At 56.5% G+C, this 17189-nt stretch overlaps 9 protein-coding genes across 9 annotated transcripts in view; 5 read left to right on the forward strand and 4 right to left on the reverse strand.

The window, feature by feature from the left end:
- The window catches only part of SPRG_21586 (hypothetical protein), a gene marked incomplete at both ends in the record, with an annotated part of 4902 nt that extends 1081 nt beyond the window's left edge, over positions 1-3821 (forward strand). Inside the window, 13 exons of the mRNA XM_012354627.1 lie at positions 85-153; positions 200-374; positions 471-1056; positions 1106-1321; positions 1374-1521; positions 1645-1884; positions 1942-2181; positions 2208-2341; positions 2394-2528; positions 2576-2886; positions 2939-3068; positions 3115-3502; positions 3555-3821. Of these exons, the coding sequence (XP_012210017.1) occupies positions 85-153; positions 200-374; positions 471-1056; positions 1106-1321; positions 1374-1521; positions 1645-1884; positions 1942-2181; positions 2208-2341; positions 2394-2528; positions 2576-2886; positions 2939-3068; positions 3115-3502; positions 3555-3821 (3039 nt within the window). The remainder of the gene's footprint in view (positions 1-84; positions 154-199; positions 375-470; positions 1057-1105; positions 1322-1373; positions 1522-1644; positions 1885-1941; positions 2182-2207; positions 2342-2393; positions 2529-2575; positions 2887-2938; positions 3069-3114; positions 3503-3554) is intronic.
- Positions 3822-4589: 768 nt separating this feature from the next.
- SPRG_15545 (hypothetical protein) lies at positions 4590-5384 on the reverse strand (the record flags this gene model as incomplete). Its single annotated transcript, XM_012354628.1, has 1 exon — positions 4590-5384. The coding sequence occupies one exon, from the start codon at positions 5382-5384 to the stop codon at positions 4590-4592; it is 795 nt and encodes a 264-aa protein (XP_012210018.1).
- Positions 5385-7632: 2248 nt separating this feature from the next.
- Positions 7633-8450, reverse strand: SPRG_15546 (hypothetical protein). The gene has a single exon (XM_012354629.1). It carries the CDS (start codon positions 8438-8440, stop codon positions 7661-7663), a length of 780 nt encoding a protein of 259 aa, XP_012210019.1. The 5' UTR covers positions 8441-8450; the 3' UTR covers positions 7633-7660.
- Positions 8451-8671: 221 nt separating this feature from the next.
- Positions 8672-9047, forward strand: SPRG_15547 (hypothetical protein; the record flags this gene model as incomplete). Its single annotated transcript, XM_012354630.1, has 2 exons — positions 8672-8907; positions 8960-9047. 2 exons carry the CDS (start codon positions 8672-8674, stop codon positions 9045-9047), a joined length of 324 nt encoding a protein of 107 aa, XP_012210020.1.
- A 1137-nt stretch (positions 9048-10184) lies between these two features.
- On the forward strand, positions 10185-11151 carry SPRG_15548 (TKL protein kinase; the record flags this gene model as incomplete). The annotated part of the gene is made up of 4 exons (XM_012354631.1): positions 10185-10253; positions 10283-10395; positions 10459-10847; positions 10907-11151. 4 exons carry the CDS (start codon positions 10185-10187, stop codon positions 11149-11151), a joined length of 816 nt encoding a protein of 271 aa, XP_012210021.1.
- A 760-nt stretch (positions 11152-11911) lies between these two features.
- On the forward strand, positions 11912-12343 carry SPRG_15549 (hypothetical protein; the record flags this gene model as incomplete). Its single annotated transcript, XM_012354632.1, has 1 exon — positions 11912-12343. One exon carries the CDS (start codon positions 11912-11914, stop codon positions 12341-12343), a length of 432 nt encoding a protein of 143 aa, XP_012210022.1.
- A 489-nt stretch (positions 12344-12832) lies between these two features.
- On the forward strand, positions 12833-13933 carry SPRG_15550 (hypothetical protein; the record flags this gene model as incomplete). Its single annotated transcript, XM_012354633.1, has 3 exons — positions 12833-13532; positions 13584-13645; positions 13697-13933. 3 exons carry the CDS (start codon positions 12833-12835, stop codon positions 13931-13933), a joined length of 999 nt encoding a protein of 332 aa, XP_012210023.1.
- A 147-nt stretch (positions 13934-14080) lies between these two features.
- On the reverse strand, positions 14081-15593 carry SPRG_15551 (hypothetical protein; the record flags this gene model as incomplete). Its single annotated transcript, XM_012354634.1, has 4 exons — positions 14081-14308; positions 14364-14425; positions 14676-14908; positions 15073-15593. The coding sequence occupies 4 exons, from the start codon at positions 15591-15593 to the stop codon at positions 14081-14083; spliced, it is 1044 nt and encodes a 347-aa protein (XP_012210024.1).
- An 832-nt stretch (positions 15594-16425) lies between these two features.
- Positions 16426-17132, reverse strand: SPRG_15552 (hypothetical protein; the record flags this gene model as incomplete). Its single annotated transcript, XM_012354635.1, has 3 exons — positions 16426-16644; positions 16692-16756; positions 16808-17132. Coding segments are annotated over 3 exons (609 nt in total), but the record flags the coding sequence as incomplete, so codon positions are not given.
- Positions 17133-17189: the final 57 nt, after the last annotated feature.

Raw genomic sequence — 17189 nt, forward strand, 5'->3', positions numbered from 1 at the left:
TATCTCCAACTTTGTCGATCGCTGCAGCTTGATTGCGATCAACCTCGTGCACCAGCTCGCGTCTCTGTACCAGAGCTACCAAAGCTCTGGAAGTCGACGTTCAAGCACGTGCATCTGACGTCTGTCTTCGACGCGTTTGCCAACCTCCTCGAGGTACCGATGTCGAGCCTTGCTCCCGTCTATACTTTAATTTTTTTAGATCCTCATGACGCTCGATATGATTGTACTGGACAACCCCAACATTGTCACGTCCTGGGACAAGTACAAGCGCATGATGCAGTATGTGCGCGCCGACCCCGCGCGCTACAACGTGACGCTCGAGAAGGTCAAGTCTTTTGAGCAGCTCCTCGTCAACCTCGATCAAACCTTTATGGGTACGCCATTTCCCCTCTTTTCCTCTCTTTTCCTTTATTTTCCGATATTTTCCTATTATTCATGTACAATTATTGTATTGACTCGCGCCACCGTAGGGGCCAAGTGCTTCCAGACGTGCATTGAGCAAGACTTTGAGACGCTCTTGTCGTTTGAAGACAGCGAAGATGAGGACGAGGACGAGGACGCTGCGCAGGCCAAGACGATCGACGTGCGCAACAACCGCGTGTTTCTGGATGAGTTTTTCCACTGCCTCAGCACGCGCATCCAGTCGATCGAGGCGGCGCTCGGGACGCCCGCGGAAACGTACGAGCGCACGCAGCTCGTGGGTACGACGGGTTTGTATGTGATGTTTCGCAAGCTCATGCCGCCCAACGTGCTCCCGGACGCTGCGCTCTACGACAAGCTCTGGAGCTGCCAGCTCAAAGCGCCGATCGTCGTGCTCTGTGGCCGCCTCAACTGGTGCCTTCCCGAGTTCCTCCTCAAGTACGCGCCTCTCCAAGCCAAGAACGCCCAAGCCATTGACGTGCTCGAGGCGCGCCGGCAGTACCTTGTTCGCATGGACGAGACGTTTGCGGACGACGTGCACTTCGTGCAAATGGAAGTCCGCGCGTGGCTCGTCCGCTTCGAGTCGTTCTTTCAGTGGACGACCCGCGGCTCGGGGGACACGGCCCGCGTCCTGGGGTACGTCCTCTTGTGTATGGACGGTTGATCATTTGATATTTTCAAATAGGATTCGTGGCAACCTCATCGTCAAGGGCCTCATTCTCGCGCGGCGCGTGCAGACCATGATGCAGACGCTCGTGCAATTGCACTTGCTGCTCAAGATCCCGATGCCGAAGCGCATTGTGCGGCCGTTGTATCAATGTATCGAGATGACGAAAGCGATCGAGTTTATGATGGCGCGCAAGAACCCGATTTTGGCCGAAAGCGCCGCGCTCGTCCTGCGGTACGAAGACACTATTGTCATGTATATAACTGATAGTTATATGTCGGTCTAGCCAAGTGGCGCATGCGCTCACGCTCTTCTTCCGGCCCATCAAGGCGCGTCTCGAAGCGAGCAAGCGCTTTGACGACACCAAGCTCGATGTGCTCGCGGCCGTCTCGGTCGTCGAGGAGCTTTTGCACTCGGGTAGGCGCTGTCACTGCGTCATTTCATGACTAAGACGTGCCATTAGGCGAATCCTTCTCATACACGCGGCTGACGGTACCTCGCGTGTGGTCCTGGACTCGCCGCGTCATGCTAGGGATGTGTTGTCGCTGGCGCTGCAGATTGCGCTCATCCCGGATGTGGTCGAGACGGGCAGCGATGCGAAAAAGGCGGCCGCGCCGGCCGTGAATCCCATCGAGGCGCTCAAGCACCTCTGGAAGATGCACGTGCTGAGCGACTTTCAACGCAAGATCCGCGTCGCGTGCGACTGCTCGTTCTTGTACTGGAGCCGCGAGCTCCTCCACCTCTTTGTGCAAGACATTTACTCGATGCCCGAGCAAGCGTCGCGCCTCCAATACGTCGTATGTTCCGGCCTTTCGATGCATCTTGCCTTTGATTGATACATTGATATGATGCAGGTCGGCGGCTTTCTGGACGCGATGAAGTCGCTCCAAGGCGCGCAGCACGAGGTCGAGACGGCGGGGTACGTCAACGCGTACGCCACGTTCATCGAGGGCGTCGTGGAAGAGGAGCTGGTCGCGCCGCTCTGCATGGACATTGAGAACGACCTCCGCCTGCACATTCACTCGGTGCATTTGGATCATATGCAAGCCCCAACCGCTTACGCACACCGACTTCAAGGTATGTATCGATGGATGGTTGTTTCAAGATGGGATCGCTTTAGGTGCTCCATTACTTTATGGACTTGCGCCCGCTGCGTCTCTGGGGCAAGGAGCTCGACTTGCGCGACCGTGTGACGCACTACCTCGAGTCGACGTTCTACAACCTCACGACCGTCGCGCTCCACGACTGGAAAACGTAGAGCGTTTTTCGACATTTGGAGTTCCTTTGACGGAAGTCTCGAGACTAGGTATGGCGAAATGCGGCAGCTCGCCAACGACAAGTACGGTCTCCAGCTGGCCGAGAACCATCTCCCAATGGGGTCGTTGGACCAAGGTCTGGACATTCTCCAGATCATGCGCAACATCCACATCTTTGTCGCGCGGTACAAAAGAATCTCGTGCACAATCTCGAGTCTGGCATCGACTATAGGTACAACTACAATCTGAACCAGCAGTTCTTTCTCGAGCGCCGGTCGGACAAGGGGTCGCGCCACCTCAACGGGATTTCGATCCACAGCATTGCGTCGTCGATCCGCACGCACGGCATGGGCATCATGAACACGACCGTCAACTTTACGTACCAGTTTCTGAGCAAGAAGATGGACATCTTCTCGCAGTTTCTCTTTGACGACTACATCAAGAGCTTCCTCAAGCGCGAGCTGCGCTGGTACAAGAGCCACAAGGACGACGCGGACGTCGACCACAAGTACCCGTACACGCGCGCGTTCGAGTTCAACAAGGGTTCGAGTCCCGATCCCGGCGTGTTTTTTTCACCTTTTTTTTTCTTGGGTAGAGATTCGCCAGCTCGGCGTCTCGGACGCGGGCCGCACCTTCCTCGACCAGTACCGCATCCTCATCACCGAGATTGGCAACGCGCTTGGGTACGTGCGCATGGTGCGCTCGGCGGGCATGAACTACTGCAGGTATCCTCGTCGATATGGCGGACCGTCGATGGCAACGCGAGTGTAGCAACGCGATCAAGTTTGTGCCGGACCTCAACCAGCGCAACTTCGAGTTTGCGCCCGTGGTCCAGGACCCGGTGCTCTCGCACGAGACGGTGGTCGCGGCTTCGAACCTCGACACGGCGCTCTTCAACCTCTCCAAGAACTTCAGCGAGGACAACAACTACTTCAAGGTGCTCGTCCAAGTCTTCCAAGAGGCCGTCTCGCCCGACGAGCAAAAGCACCTCGCGCTCTTCTACCAGATCATCCCCGCGCTCACGATCAACTTCATCGAGACGTCGGTGCAGGCCAAGGACCTCATGTACAAGAACACGCGCCGGCGCGAGTCGTACTTTACCGACGATGGCTTTGCGATCGGCATCGCCTACTTCCTTGCAGTCCTCAACCAAGGCGAGGTAGACACATCCCATGCTTTGCTGCATGGACGTGTGAGGATGCTGCTGCTAGGACTTTGACGCGCTCCATTGGTTCGAAGAAGTCGAGCGCAAGTACGAAGCGGACGAAGCCTTGTACAACGCCAAGCAGGCCGAGCGCGACGCGCGCAAGCAGGAGGCGGCCGCCAAGAACAAGAAGGAGACGACAGCCGAGCTCATTGACGACGAAGAAGAGGTCCATACGCTCCAGCTCACGGCCAAGCGCATTGAGCTCCATCGCCGCGAGTTTGACTTGCTCAACTGGTCGCTCAACGGCGCGCGCATCTTCTTCAAGGACTAGAGGAGTTGCATTGCATGTGTATATGATGACAAAGATGATGATGCATGAGAAGATGTCTAGCGCAGCTTCTTGTCGTCGAGCTGGCGCTTGCGGGCGTTGCCCTCGGCGATCGCGCTCGAGGCCCAGAAGACCTAGGACATGGCGGGTGAGCATCGGGATCGAGGAAGCGGCCATGGGGCGTACGAGCGCGAGGACGTGCATGCCCACGAGGAAGGTCACGAGGAGGGTCATCTCATAGCTGAGCTCGAGCATGCTGGCGGTCTGAGGTCACCGAGACAAAGGGGAAATGGTCCTTGTCTTGTCTTGAAAAAAGGACTGTCCTTGTTGTACCGAAATCGGAATCGGTTGTTTTCGGATGGTTGTGTTTGCAAGGATATTAGTTAGTAGTTGTTATGGCGTGTTATAATACGCTTAAACGAACGGTGCATAGATACCGCGCTGGTACGTCCCACGCCTGGCGTCGCGAGCGCAGTCGAGTACAGATACTGTGCTCTGTGCAGTGCTCGTGTATGCGCACCCATCGGAGTCAACAAGGCTGTCACGAGTAGTATCCCAGATGACGCTAGGTGTTATAACTGTTGGACCTTTTTTGACGCTTGTCAAACGCCTGCTGGAAGATCGCCAAGGCGCATGGAGCTGGCGGAGGAAGGGGCTAGGGACTCGATGCAAGGCAAGACGTGTAACGGGCGATGATACGCAGCGGTCAAGAGAAGGAGCGTGCGAAGAGGAACGGATCGTTTGTATAAATAAGGATGTGCAATCTCCATCCTAGAACGCTATGCACGAGACGGCGCGGGACGGCATGTGATGGCGAGCAGCGGGCGCGGCGATCGTCGACGTGGTGCGGAGGAGCGGCTGCATGGCCGACGCGCTATGGACGTCGCCGGCGTTGCAGGTCTGGCGGCAGAGGGGGCACGTGGCGTGTTCGACGAGCCAATGGAGCGCGCAGTCGCGGTGGAAGCAGTGCCCGCAGCGCAGCTGAAACACCGTATCTTCAAAGTCGCCGAGGCAAATGGCGCAGGTGTCGTCGAGGTTGGTCGGCGCCTTGTGATGCAGACTCTGGTCAAGGAACGCTTCCAGCATCGCCTCAATGAACGTCCATTTCGCGAGGATGCAGTGCACCTCGGTCTGCGTGATGAGGCGGAGGCCGTCCTTCCAGAGCGAGAAGAGCATGTCGAAGAAAAGCGTGAGGCCTTGCGTCCGCTCCATGCGCACGAACGCATCGTCCGACTCAAAGTACCGCTTAGGGAACGGCGTGAGGCAGAGACGCTGGAGCAGCTCGGCGAGCGGCGCCATCTCGGCATCCCGGCGGATCGAGTAGTACATGCGCATGAGCGACTTGCGGAAGCGGTAGCACTCGGAGTAGCGCTTGGTGACACGGCGCCACGAGTTGGTGATCGGGTTGGTGAGCTCGATCGTGTACTGTGTGTAGCTCGACTTGGGCGACGTGGCCACGATCTCTGCGTGGATGTGCACGTAGGCCGACCTCGGCGCTTTGAGGTGCGCGCGGAAGGGCTGGTCGAGGCCCGCGAAGAGCGACGAGAGTAGCGACGGTTGCTTCATCGGCGGTGGTAGGCAAGTGTGAGAATGACGTAGTGCAATCTGGATTGGCTTATTGGCTTCGAACTTCGCATTTTTCGAAGTTGCAGGTTGAAGAAACGCAGGTGCACGGGACCAGAAAACCAGCCAGCTTCAACCTTGCCTCCGAGACGCGTTCGTCCAAGGTGCACCAGCGCTGGACGTGCGAGACAGACGGCCGCTGACCTCTTGCCTCGACTTGCAGGTGTCGTGTGTCAGCAGTCCATTGCTGACCATTTTAAAACCAGTGGAGAGAGTGATCGATGCAAAGCAAAATGCATGGCGATTGTCTCTACAGTGCAAGCGACGTTATCTCAGGCAGCGCAGTTGGCACCGACTACCTCAAGAATCGCCGGTATGGGTGGCGTCTTGCGAGCCAATGAAACTCGACAGAGGGCACCTGCAGACAGCTTTGCTTTTCTTCGAGGCGCCAAGCGAAGTGGGCGTGCCCACGTGGTCCATCACGGAAAGCTTGAAGCATCAGAGAAGATGCGCCACAGAGTTGGTGCCCACGCATAGAAATGACAAATTGCGTGTCAAAGAGACGTGAACGTGCTGCGTTTTTAGCGATCTTGTGCACATACTACCGGTATCCATCGCACAATTGTACCAATATTCACCACGCATGCGTCCAGAATAAATCACCAACCACACGTTTTGGATCCGATTGTGCGTCTGGTCAGCACGCTGCGCTCGGCCCCTGCAGTGCCATTTCATGCGCTCTTCAACGGAGCTACGGTCTGGTTGCGTAGTGTTATTGCTATAGTCTTCAGACACAGACAAGGCCATATCCACGGTCCTCGTGCGCTCGGCCACGTCATCAGGGGCGTCGTCGTCGTGGTTGAACGTGGTGTAGACAAGGCGGTGCGTCCTACGTCGCTTTGCTCGCAACGGGTGCGCGTGAGGCAGGGCTGGGGCGTGTCTTCGCCGCCAAAGCCTCGGCACAACAGCACTTGTTTGATGTTATTGTATCGGGGATCGTTTCTATCACGATTTGTTGACACGACGGTCCGCCGCAACTGGGGTTGGGCGGGATGCTGGGTACAAACACATATTAGATAGTCGCTGCATGACGTGTTTCCCACCTGCAAGGTGAACACTCAGACGCACCAACGCGAGGGCTTGGCGCCAAAGATTGGCGCCAAAGTTTTAAAAATCTGGCGAAACTCCATTTTGGAGTATTTTGAAGTGCCAAAACATGTGATGGAGAAAGCCAGAAACTGCGCTGATATTCGAATTTTGTTGCCCGACCGCATGGTCCAAAGTATCTTGGAGGCGGTAATGGTCAGCAGGAGGCACCATGCAGCCGCAACCATGGAGCTGCTTTGCCGGTCGTCACGGTTGTCGCCATGGTGACGCCACATCAATGCGTTGGTAGCATGGTGCGGTGCCGCTCAACGCCATGATATTGCATTGCATTCTTCTGGTCCTTCAACCGTTCGCGCTCCTTCCGAGAACGATGCATGGCCGTTCCCAGATTGCACTTACAAGCGTCGTCTGATGCATCGTCGTCTGGTGCTATACACCACACCTCTGCCTTCTGTGACCACAGGATCCTCTTGATCGTGCTTCGGCATAGCATCTCTGCCTGTTTTCGTCCTCGTTGATTGCAGCTGTTCATGGTTCATGGCGAGACGGAGTCAGAACTACTCGAATGGAACTTGCACGAAACACGACGTCGCACGCGGAGGGTCCTGGAGAAGGAACGACGAGGTATCAACCGAGAACAACGTACGTGCGTACATTGTACGTGTGTCTTGCTGCCCGCCATAGCAACAAGCTATGGCAACAACAGAACGACATGCCCATCGTCTTCTTCTTCTCTTTCCATATCCCTCTCGCAACAATTAAATACGCATGCAGATCGAGGCAGCCTCCGACGTAAATAGGGGCTTTGGCTCAAACCTTGTTGGTTGATGCTTTAGCGGGTTTGGGCCAAGGCTGACCTGGGCGTCACGCTTCAGTAAACCAAAGTACCATCGCAGCCTCGTGGGTTGTTTTAAGGGTCCACCTTGCTGGCTATGCCATCGCCCGTAGCTATCGCCCGTCATATCCACTGTAGTACAGTAGTAGCACACTGCAACCCTTTAATGCACTGGCTAGACAGATTGCCCGTATGTAGAGTCGTGTTTGGGGCCTTGATTAGCCCCGTGTCGATGGAGACATCGGGACATCAATGCCCGGCAGCGCGATGTTGTACGCCACCACCCACGTGCAGCGACAGTAGCCGATTAAATACACAAAAGCAATTCAAATAGCGGTCAGTACCAGCGCCCCGAGACGACGCGGTGGCGACACATAGGGCACGTCTGCGTCTTGGCGAGCCACGGCAAGATGCACTTGCGGTGGTAGTGGTGGTGGCACTTGGTCTCAAACACGGCGCCGGCGCTGCGCCGGTCATCGTCGCCCTTGTCATCGATGCTTCCGAGGCAGATCGAGCAGACGGCGTCCGCAGCGCAGAGCGTCGTATGGCGGCGGCGCGACGTGCGCGCATCCGGTGGCACGACCAAGAAGGCGGTCGCGAGGCGCAGCCACGCATCGACGAGGACGCGCTGGGCCACACCGAGCAGCGTCACGAGCCGGCTGGCGTCGTCGTAGCTCGAGAGCACGTGCTCCACAAAGGTGGCCAAGCCGGCCTTTCGCTCGGCAAGGATCGTAGCGTCGTCAACGATAAAGTGCTTGGGTGGGAACGGGCAGCGCGCGAGCGCCGAGAGCGCGTCGATGAAAGGCGCCAGCGCCTGTGCGTGGTCGCTCTTCTGGACGACCTTGAGCGTCTTATGGCACTGCTTGCGGAACGTCACAAACTCCGAGTAGCGTCGGAACGCGACCCACCATTGGTACGTCCCTGGCTGCGAGCAGATGATCGTGTACTGCGTGTAGTGGGCCTCGGCGGGCCCGACTGGCGTCGCCTTGATCACGACCTGGTTGCGGCTCATGGTCGCGCTGGCCGCGAGCGACGCCGACGGCGCCCGCAGGTGGGCGCCGCGCGGCTTGGGCGCCGGCTCGGTCGACGCCAGGAAGCTCAAGAAGCGCTGGCGCATCGTAGCAGCCGGAGCGCAACTGCCACATTGCACCACTGCCTTGTGTTTTTCACGTGTAAAACACACGTGCTTTATTACACCAATTCAAGAATCCTCCTTTTGATATTAACACGATTTATATGCTAACACTATATTTAGAGTGTGACACATACACTACTTCACGGTGATTACGTATGGGTGTCAAGCCAACCGCTGCGAGCTGGCAAGGTCGTGGGCACAAGGCAACGTGCCATGACCCGCTGCCCGTACAATGCGCTGGCAATTGCCGACGACGCGATCATCCTCGCGGCCGACGACAACTGCCCGCCAAGGTCGCCCGTCTGCTTGCTGAACAAGAAGTGCCGCCTCGTCAGCGACGACGGCAAAACGCTGCTGTCAACACTGGCAGCAGACCTGACTGCGCCACTCGTGCCCTACTACTCGTTCGCCGCAGTCGGCAACCTCGCCAACTACCCTAACGCGACGCTGTAGCTATATGTGCGATTCCACTGCAACATTGCGTGATGCGTGTGCTTTTAGTGGTGTCGACTGCGCCGGCGGGTACCTCGATCTCGGCACACTCCTCTTCCCAGCGACGCTCAAGTACGTGGAGTGTCGCCTCGTGTAGCATCCATTCCTAACGCTTTGCCAATCGAGTAGCAGCTCGCGGCTCAATCGCCCCACCATGTACACGACGTAATGATGGAAGCGTGCTCTCATGAGGCTAGAGCCGTGCACCGGTGCAAGCTGCGGTCGCTATCGCCAGAGATCAAGTGGCCCACCAACCTCGAGACCTTGTACACCGCCTTCAACGCTTCGCATAAAGTCTGAATGCTCTGATCTGTACATAGGTCTCTTGTTGACAACGAACTGAGCGCGTTGCCACCGAACCTGCCGCCGAGCCTTCGCACGCTGTACCCCATGCAGGCCTGTCAAAGACTAAGTAAAGGTTTGTGCAATGTGCTCGTAGACGACTGAGTAGCAATCACATCCAAGATATCTCCAAGCTACGGACAGCATCATTGAGCTCTCTGTACATCCTCGTCCTCACGCAAATAGTGTACGTATCCATCAATTACGTAGCGATCTTCGAGGCAATGCCCTGACGTCAATCCAAGACATGACGTGGCCAGCCCTCAACTCTTTGTACAAAATGTGCTCTCGCTACGATGTCGCGACGTTACGCCTAGGGAGCTCAGCGGCAACAGTGCGCTACAGACCATCAAGAACGTCAAACTGACCAACGCCATCGAATACGTGTGCGTCCGACCTCCATGTGCCATAGAGCTTATGGTCCCATGTAGCGGCGCGACGGCGACTGCGCTGGCTGACTGGGTCATGGACGAAACTACGTACTTGGCACTGCGTCGCCTGACGCCAACGCTGTCCAACACCGAGGCGCTGGATGCTGCGACCATCTCCGGCGTCGTTCCCAGCTCTCTCTGTGGTGCCGTCGAAAATGGCGCGCTCAAGCCGCTCTGGTCGGTCGATACCCGCTGCAGCTGGTCAGCCTGTGTCATGTCGTCGTCGCCCAAAGCTAAAACGACTGAGACCACATCAAGTCCGTCCAAAATAGGAACACTCGTATCACTCAAGTCAACCGCGTAGATATCACGTGGATATTTGTTGCCGCCGCTATCGCACTCTGCGCGATCCTCGGCGTCTTCTACAAGCACCGGCGCCGACGAGGTACACAATATGTCTATTATCCATCGACCAAGCGAATGTTTAATCATCGGATGAGTAGAGTGGTCCGAGCCCTCAGATGGACTCGCCACCGAGCTCGATGCGTTCGAACCGATCCGAATTCCGAGCCGCGACCTCATCTACCGAAGTAAGCTCAGCGAAGGCGCATTCGGCGAGATCTGGCGCGGTTCGCTTCGTGGCCGGGCCGTTGCCATCAAGCGGCTCCTTCCGAATCGCGGCAGCGTCGAAGACATTCGCAGCTTCATCGCCGAACTCGAGCTCATGAACCGGTACGTACCCTACCCCCACCCTACACAGACCCTAGTCATTCTCACTCCGGACGACATTACTAGGTTCCAGTGCCCGCAGATCGTCGCTTTGCACGGTGTTGCGTGGACTCGACCTCGTGACCTCGCCGCCGTCCTCGAGCTCATGGACCTCGGCGACCTCAAAGCCCACTTGGCGTCCCATGGTCGCTTGGACTGGACCTGGAAGCTCCGAGTCCTCCGAGATGTGGTGGACGCCCTTGTGTACATGCACTCGATGAACATCATCCACCGCGACCTCAAGTCGCGCAACATTTTGCTGGACACGACCAAGGGCGCCAAAGTGAGTGATTTCGGCGTCTCAAAAGAAGACTTTCAGGAGACCATGACCATGAGCGTTGGCACGTACCGGTGGATGGCGCCCGAGATTCTGAAAGACGACCACTACACAGTTGCTGCCGACATCTTCTCGCTGGGTACTACGTTCTTATGGACAGTCTCAATTCTGGTTGATCATGCTTCTCTCCTGGCATAGGAATGATTCTGTCGGAGCTGGACACGCACGAGATTCCGTATGCGAACGCGATGAATCCGACGACGAACAAGCCGTATGTGGACACTGCGATCGTGGGTCTCGTCATCGCAGGGTCGATCCAGCCGACGTTCACCGTCTCGTGTCCGGCGTGGGTCCGTCAGCTCGCCAAACAGTGCTTGATGTACAACCCAAACGACCGACCGTCAGCACCAGAGGTAGCGTTTTCGTTGTCGTCAACGTTGTAAGAAATTATAGACAACTTGGGTGTATTATGATAAGACGTCCTGGGGCTCGTCCTGGGACAGGGATATGAGCAGCCGAGCGTGGCCTTATTATGGTGACCGTCTTCAGTATCGAATGATTTTAAATGTTTTGTCTCTATATGAAATAAAATAAACGTTTAAAAATCATTTCAAAACGTTTTTTTTCGTTTTTTTTCGTTCTTTTTGTGGGGCTGCAGTGGCAGTTCGCAAACCATATCGCGGCGACCGATGCCTCCCACCCGAGAAGCTTGTCGACAGTGTCTTTTGGCGCGGCCTGGATGACGTTCTTTTGCTCTTGGACGCCATCTTCAAGGCTCTCGGCGCACTTGAAGGCGACGCTGCTACGATGAGCACGGCTTACGCTTCCTTTGTCTTCGTCTATTGCCACCTCTCGACGGTCCATGGACTCGGTGAAGAACGCGCCGCGGCTCTTGCGTGCTTGCTGCGGCGGTGGGCCCGCATCTACTCACCCATGCATGCGCTTGCCTTTTTATGTGACCCGTTCTACTACTCGATGCGCACTGCTGTGGCGACCAACATCGGCGTTGAAGCCCTCAAACTTGGCCAGGGTAACCTCAAGGCGCAATGCCGCAGTGCCATCGTGCTGCTGGCTCGGTTGCACCCGGAACCCATTGTCGAGCGCTCGTACTTTGACGCTCTTCTCGCCGAGTACATGCTTTTTGCTCTCCGCGAATAGCGCTTCATGCTGGAGAACGCGGGTCACTCGCACTTCCACCCGAAGATGATTTGGTGCGACGACAAGTTCCCGCTACTCTCAGCGTGCATGGTGAAGATCTTTTGCGGCCCTGCCTTGACTGCAGGCGTTGAGAGGAACCACAAGGTCGGCGCTAATGTGCACACGGCTCTTCGAAACCGCCTCGGCAACGGCAAGGTTGAGCGGCAAGTTGCTGTGGCCCACAACGCCAACGTGGCCAAGCGTGGCGGACCCGAGCTGCGTCACCCATTCGCTCATTTCATGGCCAAGATGTTTGACCCCGACGCGGATGTGATAATCATCAACGACAAGGAGCTCAACCTTGTCGACCGGCGACCCACTGCGATCCAAGCCGACGGTCAAGATGTTGAAGATGCGTTATATTTGCTTCTTACGCCAGATGAGTGCTTGGAGCAGGTTGTTTTGCACCAGTCCCTCGAGGGAAGCACCGTCGCGTGAGCCAACGTTGACGACAAGGGCATTTCCAAGCTGTCGACGCATGTCTAATTCGAACATTCGCTATCCAATCGCCATATTTTAAAATCATTTTTAAATCATTTTAAAATCACTTATTTTAAAATGAATTTAAAACGAACGGATCCATAATCAGGACCATGTCTTTCTCACAACGACGAATGTCAATTGACCAAATTCCATACGTACTCAATACATCTCCCACGGTATTCACGAGTACAAACGAGCGTGATGCTGTGTTTTCGGAAATTACGGCCGTGTGACCTGACCAAAAGTTCTATGTACTCCGATGTCGCGGCAACGACGCACTGCTGCACACGACAACGTGTGACGACGGCTCTGTCGACGCGCCGCGCGACCTCCGTACCACTTCGTGGAACCCAGCCGATGTCGACGAAAGTATCTTGGGCTGCCTTCGCTCGTTTGTAATTGTGGCCTCACTTTGCCTTTTTACAAGTGCCGCGACATCAATACATGCGCGAAACGACGACCTCGGAAATCGTGCTCTGGCGCGTCTCGGAGGAGTTTGCGTCGCCGGTTATGGTCGTTGATCCGAAGGACTCGAACCAGTTGGAGAACCGGCTCAAACAGACGCGACGCAAGCGGGTGCTCGTGCTTCTGTTCGGCGTCGTTGTCGTCGTCGGAGCTGCGATCGCAATCGTGCTGTCGTCGTCGAGTCCTGTCGAAGCAAACCAGAAAGCAAGTTTTACGCCATGGCCGTCGACAACTGCGACGAACGAAACCTCCGTGCTAGTGCCGATCGGTACCGATGTGCCGACGCCCGTACCGACCTCGACAAGGACGCCCGAGCCAACCACGCCAACGCTTGCCCCCGCCAACACAACACTCTTTCCGTCACCAACAGAATCGGCAACGATCACGTCAGAGCCGACACCAGTCGCCACGCCTTCGCCACCACCGGCACCAACACCGGCACCAACACCGGCACCAACGCCTGCACCGACCGAGGCGCCAGTCACGTCGTCCAACAAGGCAAGCTTGCGCATCGTCAATCGATGTGAAAAGGACATTGAGATCGTCTACTCACTCTGCTTCGAGCACGTCGCGTGCGTCGAAACGTCCCTGTGGCTCTCGAGAAGCGTGACGTGGGACGTCTACGGCCACCAATATCAGTCGTCGACCTTTCGTGCCGGCTGGAGTCCAGAGGCAACGCGTCCGTCACAGCTGCCATCCATCGTGATCTCATCGAATCATTTTTGTCTAGTGTTTGAGTCGAGTCGCGGCGGTGGCAAGGTGTGGTATGACATTAGCGCCATACCACCGGGGGTACCTCGCTGCAATCTTGCAGCTCCACCCGTCTCACGTGATGTCCTGTAGTGTGGCAATGGCATGAGCTGGGAAGCGTGCAGCAAGGGTGGTAGTGTCAAAGGCTATAACGTTGCGATCGGTGTCGCGCCGCAGCGTCTCGCCCCAGAGGACGGGTACAACTGCCCACCCCTGGTTTGTGCAACCGAGCGGTGCGCGGACGCCTACCTTTTCCCAAAGGACGATTACCACACCAAGAGTTGTCACCAAGACGAAGCGCTCGTCGTCACTTTTTGTGCATCGTCGTGAATGCTCATCCCATTGGTGTTCATCGCTTTGTAAGAAACTGATTTTTAACTGGAATGGCAACATCATCATGCAAGTGGCTCCTAGTACTTCATGGGTTTCATTGAATGACATGGTCGGGACAGAAACGCCGAGTGACAGACTTTGACATTAGCACCACGTCGCTACGAGCACCTCATCGATGCTGCAACTCTTGGTCTTGACATTGTCGGACGGAAAGAGATACGCGTCTGGGCACTGCTCCGAGGCACACTGGACGTCCACGCAGTTGTAGCTGGCTTCCGACACAACCCGTGCCGGGCGCACACTCAGCGGCACATTGTAGCCCGTGACGGTGCCGCCTCGACTGCATGCGTCCCAGCTCAGACCATCGCCGCACTACGCGCCACAAGAAACATTCTAGTAACTCGATCAATCGGGTTATTGTCTGTACCCCCGGCGGAATGACGCTGATGTCGTACCACGTCTTGCCGCCATTGCGCGAGACTTCGAGCACTAGAGGATCACAGTGTCAGTGCCAAGACTGAGAGATCCACAAAGGCGCACAAGTGGCCTGTGAACTCGGCCCGACTCGAAACGTCGACGACTGAAACGAGGAGCCAACGACATCTAACGTGCCACCGACACCCACGGTTTGGACGTAGTCGCTTTTGCCGCTCGATGTGACAAAGGTGTAGTAGAGGCTGATACTGGCGCCGCAGTTGTTGACGAAATGGATGGATCCTGGGGCCGACGATGGGCCTACCGTAGGCGACACAGTTGGCGTTGGAGCTTGGGTCGAAGGCAGTGCCGTAGTCGGTGCTGCGGTAGGCGATGGAGTCGGTGCTGGCGTCGTCGGTGGGCTCAGAGGTGGTGTTGGAGCTGGAGTCGGGCGAACAGTCGGCTCTGGTGTTAGTGACGACGTCGGGACTGTAGTGGGGGCGGTCGAGGGGACTGGTGTTGGGGTCGGTGTGAGCGTCGGTGTGGGCATTGGAGTTGCTCGAGTGATTAACGATGGAGAAGGAGTTTCGGCATCTACCGGCATGAAGACTGGCGCTGGTGTTGGCGCTGGTGTTTGTTCTGTTGCTGGCGCGACTGTCGTCGGTGCCACCGTCGTTGGTACAATTGGTGTAGAGGTCGTTGCTGCAATCGTTCCCGTCAACACGGTAAGAGGTGCCTCTGTCGTTGTCGCGGAGGCTTCTGGCACCGGCTCCATGACGCTAGCTGGAGAAGAGGGGGCATTTGTTTCACTTCTCGGCGGTGCCGTGACCAGAACCGGTCCGCTTGTCTGCGGCGGGATGGTCGAAGTGGACGACTCGACAGCCGCCGGCGCAAGCGTATTTGTGGTAAAGTTGTTTTTTGCGTCGCCGTTCGAAGTGTACCGTCCGTTGGCCTGCGTGAAAATCACAGCGAGAGAAATCGCGACAATGACCAGCGCCAACGCGATCAAGCTCAGCACCAATTTGCGCTTCCGTCGGAGCGCGTGGACACCGTCGTCGACCTTGTCGAGCTCGTCGTGTCGGCTGGAGTCAATGCTTCTCGACGCCGCTGTGCCTTGTGTAGAGAGATGCAGGAGTCGCCATCGGCCACTAGATCGGCGCGGCGGCGACGCTAAGAGCGCAATGGAGTCGGTCGAAAGGCGCGCCGGCGACGACTCGGGCGTGAGCACCACGAGTCGGCTCATGGAAAAATGGCGAGACGCGTGTCTGGAAATAGGCAGCGTCGCGCAGAGATCGATCTGCCTTCTTGATTCGGCGGTTGATACACGTCACTGAAAGAGATGCGTCCGTTGCAACACGGGCCGTCACTGGGTTCGACGAGCGACCTACACTATGATAGGGTCCTTTTCACCACAACCGACGATCATGTCGAGGAATCTCCATGCATACCGCTTCTGCGCAGAAACGATAACGACACACAACTGGTGCCACCACAGGAATCCCTCGCGTAAAGCAACACGATGAGATGCTGGCTTGCATCAAGAGGCGTTGAGACAGCGTGGACGGCCATCCACACAGAACTGATTAGTGGCGTGCTTGTATACCTCGGTCTTATGATGGCGCCGCAGTATGGATGCTCCGTATGGATCCGGTGCGACTGGGGTGCACAGTAACCAATACCTCTACGAAAACGGCCGCGACAAAGCTGCAGCATCCGGTGATTCGATCGCCGAGGATGGCATGCATAAGGATCAAGTCCATGTCGTTTGTGGCTCAGATCTTGTCACATTTTAAACTCAATCTTTGAGGGTTGAATTCGAGGTTGTGCATTTTTGAGATCGATGCTCGATCCCTTATCGTGGTGCACGTGGGACTGCCCAGCAGCAACACAACCGTCAATATTCGAGCGCCAACAGTGTTTGTTTCGACTCATTGTATGGTTTCAACTATTCGGCATTTTGCGTTGTCCAGTGAGCCTGTAGCGCGACGGTGTTCGGGAAATGATGCAAAATATCCAACTATCTTGGGCCACTAAATCGATCTACACCTAACCTTCTACTGCCTATGTATTGTTTTTCATGCTGCACAAAACGTGACCTGGAACGTTGCGCTGGCGTCGACACACGTGTGCACCTTGGTGTTGTCTGCAGGGTACAAGTACGCTTCTTCGCAGCCGTCGGCCAAGCACGTGATCACATCGCACTTGGCGTTGAGTGGCACGACGCGCATGGGCAGATTGAAGCCGACTTTGCCGCTGTGCTTTTTGCAGTTGTCCAGGCCGACGTTGTGGTCGCACTACACGACGGAAATAAGATCCAAGTGCGCACAAGAGAGAGATGTACCCCTGGAGGAATGATGCTAATGTCGTACGCGACGCGGCCTGTCTCCATGACCGTGACCTCAAACACTATTTCGCATGGAATAATAATCCATATCCAAAATCCAGTCGCATCCGTACGTGTGGCTTGGTCAAAGCCTGCGGTGGGCGTGTGGTAGCTCGTGCCCGTCTCGTTGGACGCACATCCATACCGGCCCACGTCGAGGTCGCAGAAGCCCCAGCGCTTGACGTCGACCGGTTTCTGGTAAATATGCAGCGGCATGCTGCAGTTGTTGACAAAGTAGTAGCGCGCTCGCTTCCACGGCACGTCTTGGCCGTTGCCGACGCCGTTGCTATGGACGTCTTCGGTGAGCTCGATCGACTCGAGGACCGCGGTTGGTGCCGGCGTCGGCGTCGGTGTTGGCGCCGGCGTTTCGGGCGCTGTCGCCGCCGACTTGTCCGACGCCTTGTCCGACGTCCCGGAGCCAAAGACGAGGACGCCGGCGACGATCGCAAACACTGC

Source organism: Saprolegnia parasitica, assembly GCF_000151545.1.
Source record: "Saprolegnia parasitica CBS 223.65 unplaced genomic scaffold supercont2.172, whole genome shotgun sequence".
NCBI classification, from domain to species: domain Eukaryota; phylum Oomycota; class Saprolegniomycetes; order Saprolegniales; family Saprolegniaceae; genus Saprolegnia; species Saprolegnia parasitica.

Coding starts and splice junctions, on each gene's coding strand:
- SPRG_15546 (XM_012354629.1), bottom strand. CDS start 8,440: ATGCGCCAGCGCTTCTTGAGCTTCCTGGCGTCGACCGAGCCGGCGCCC.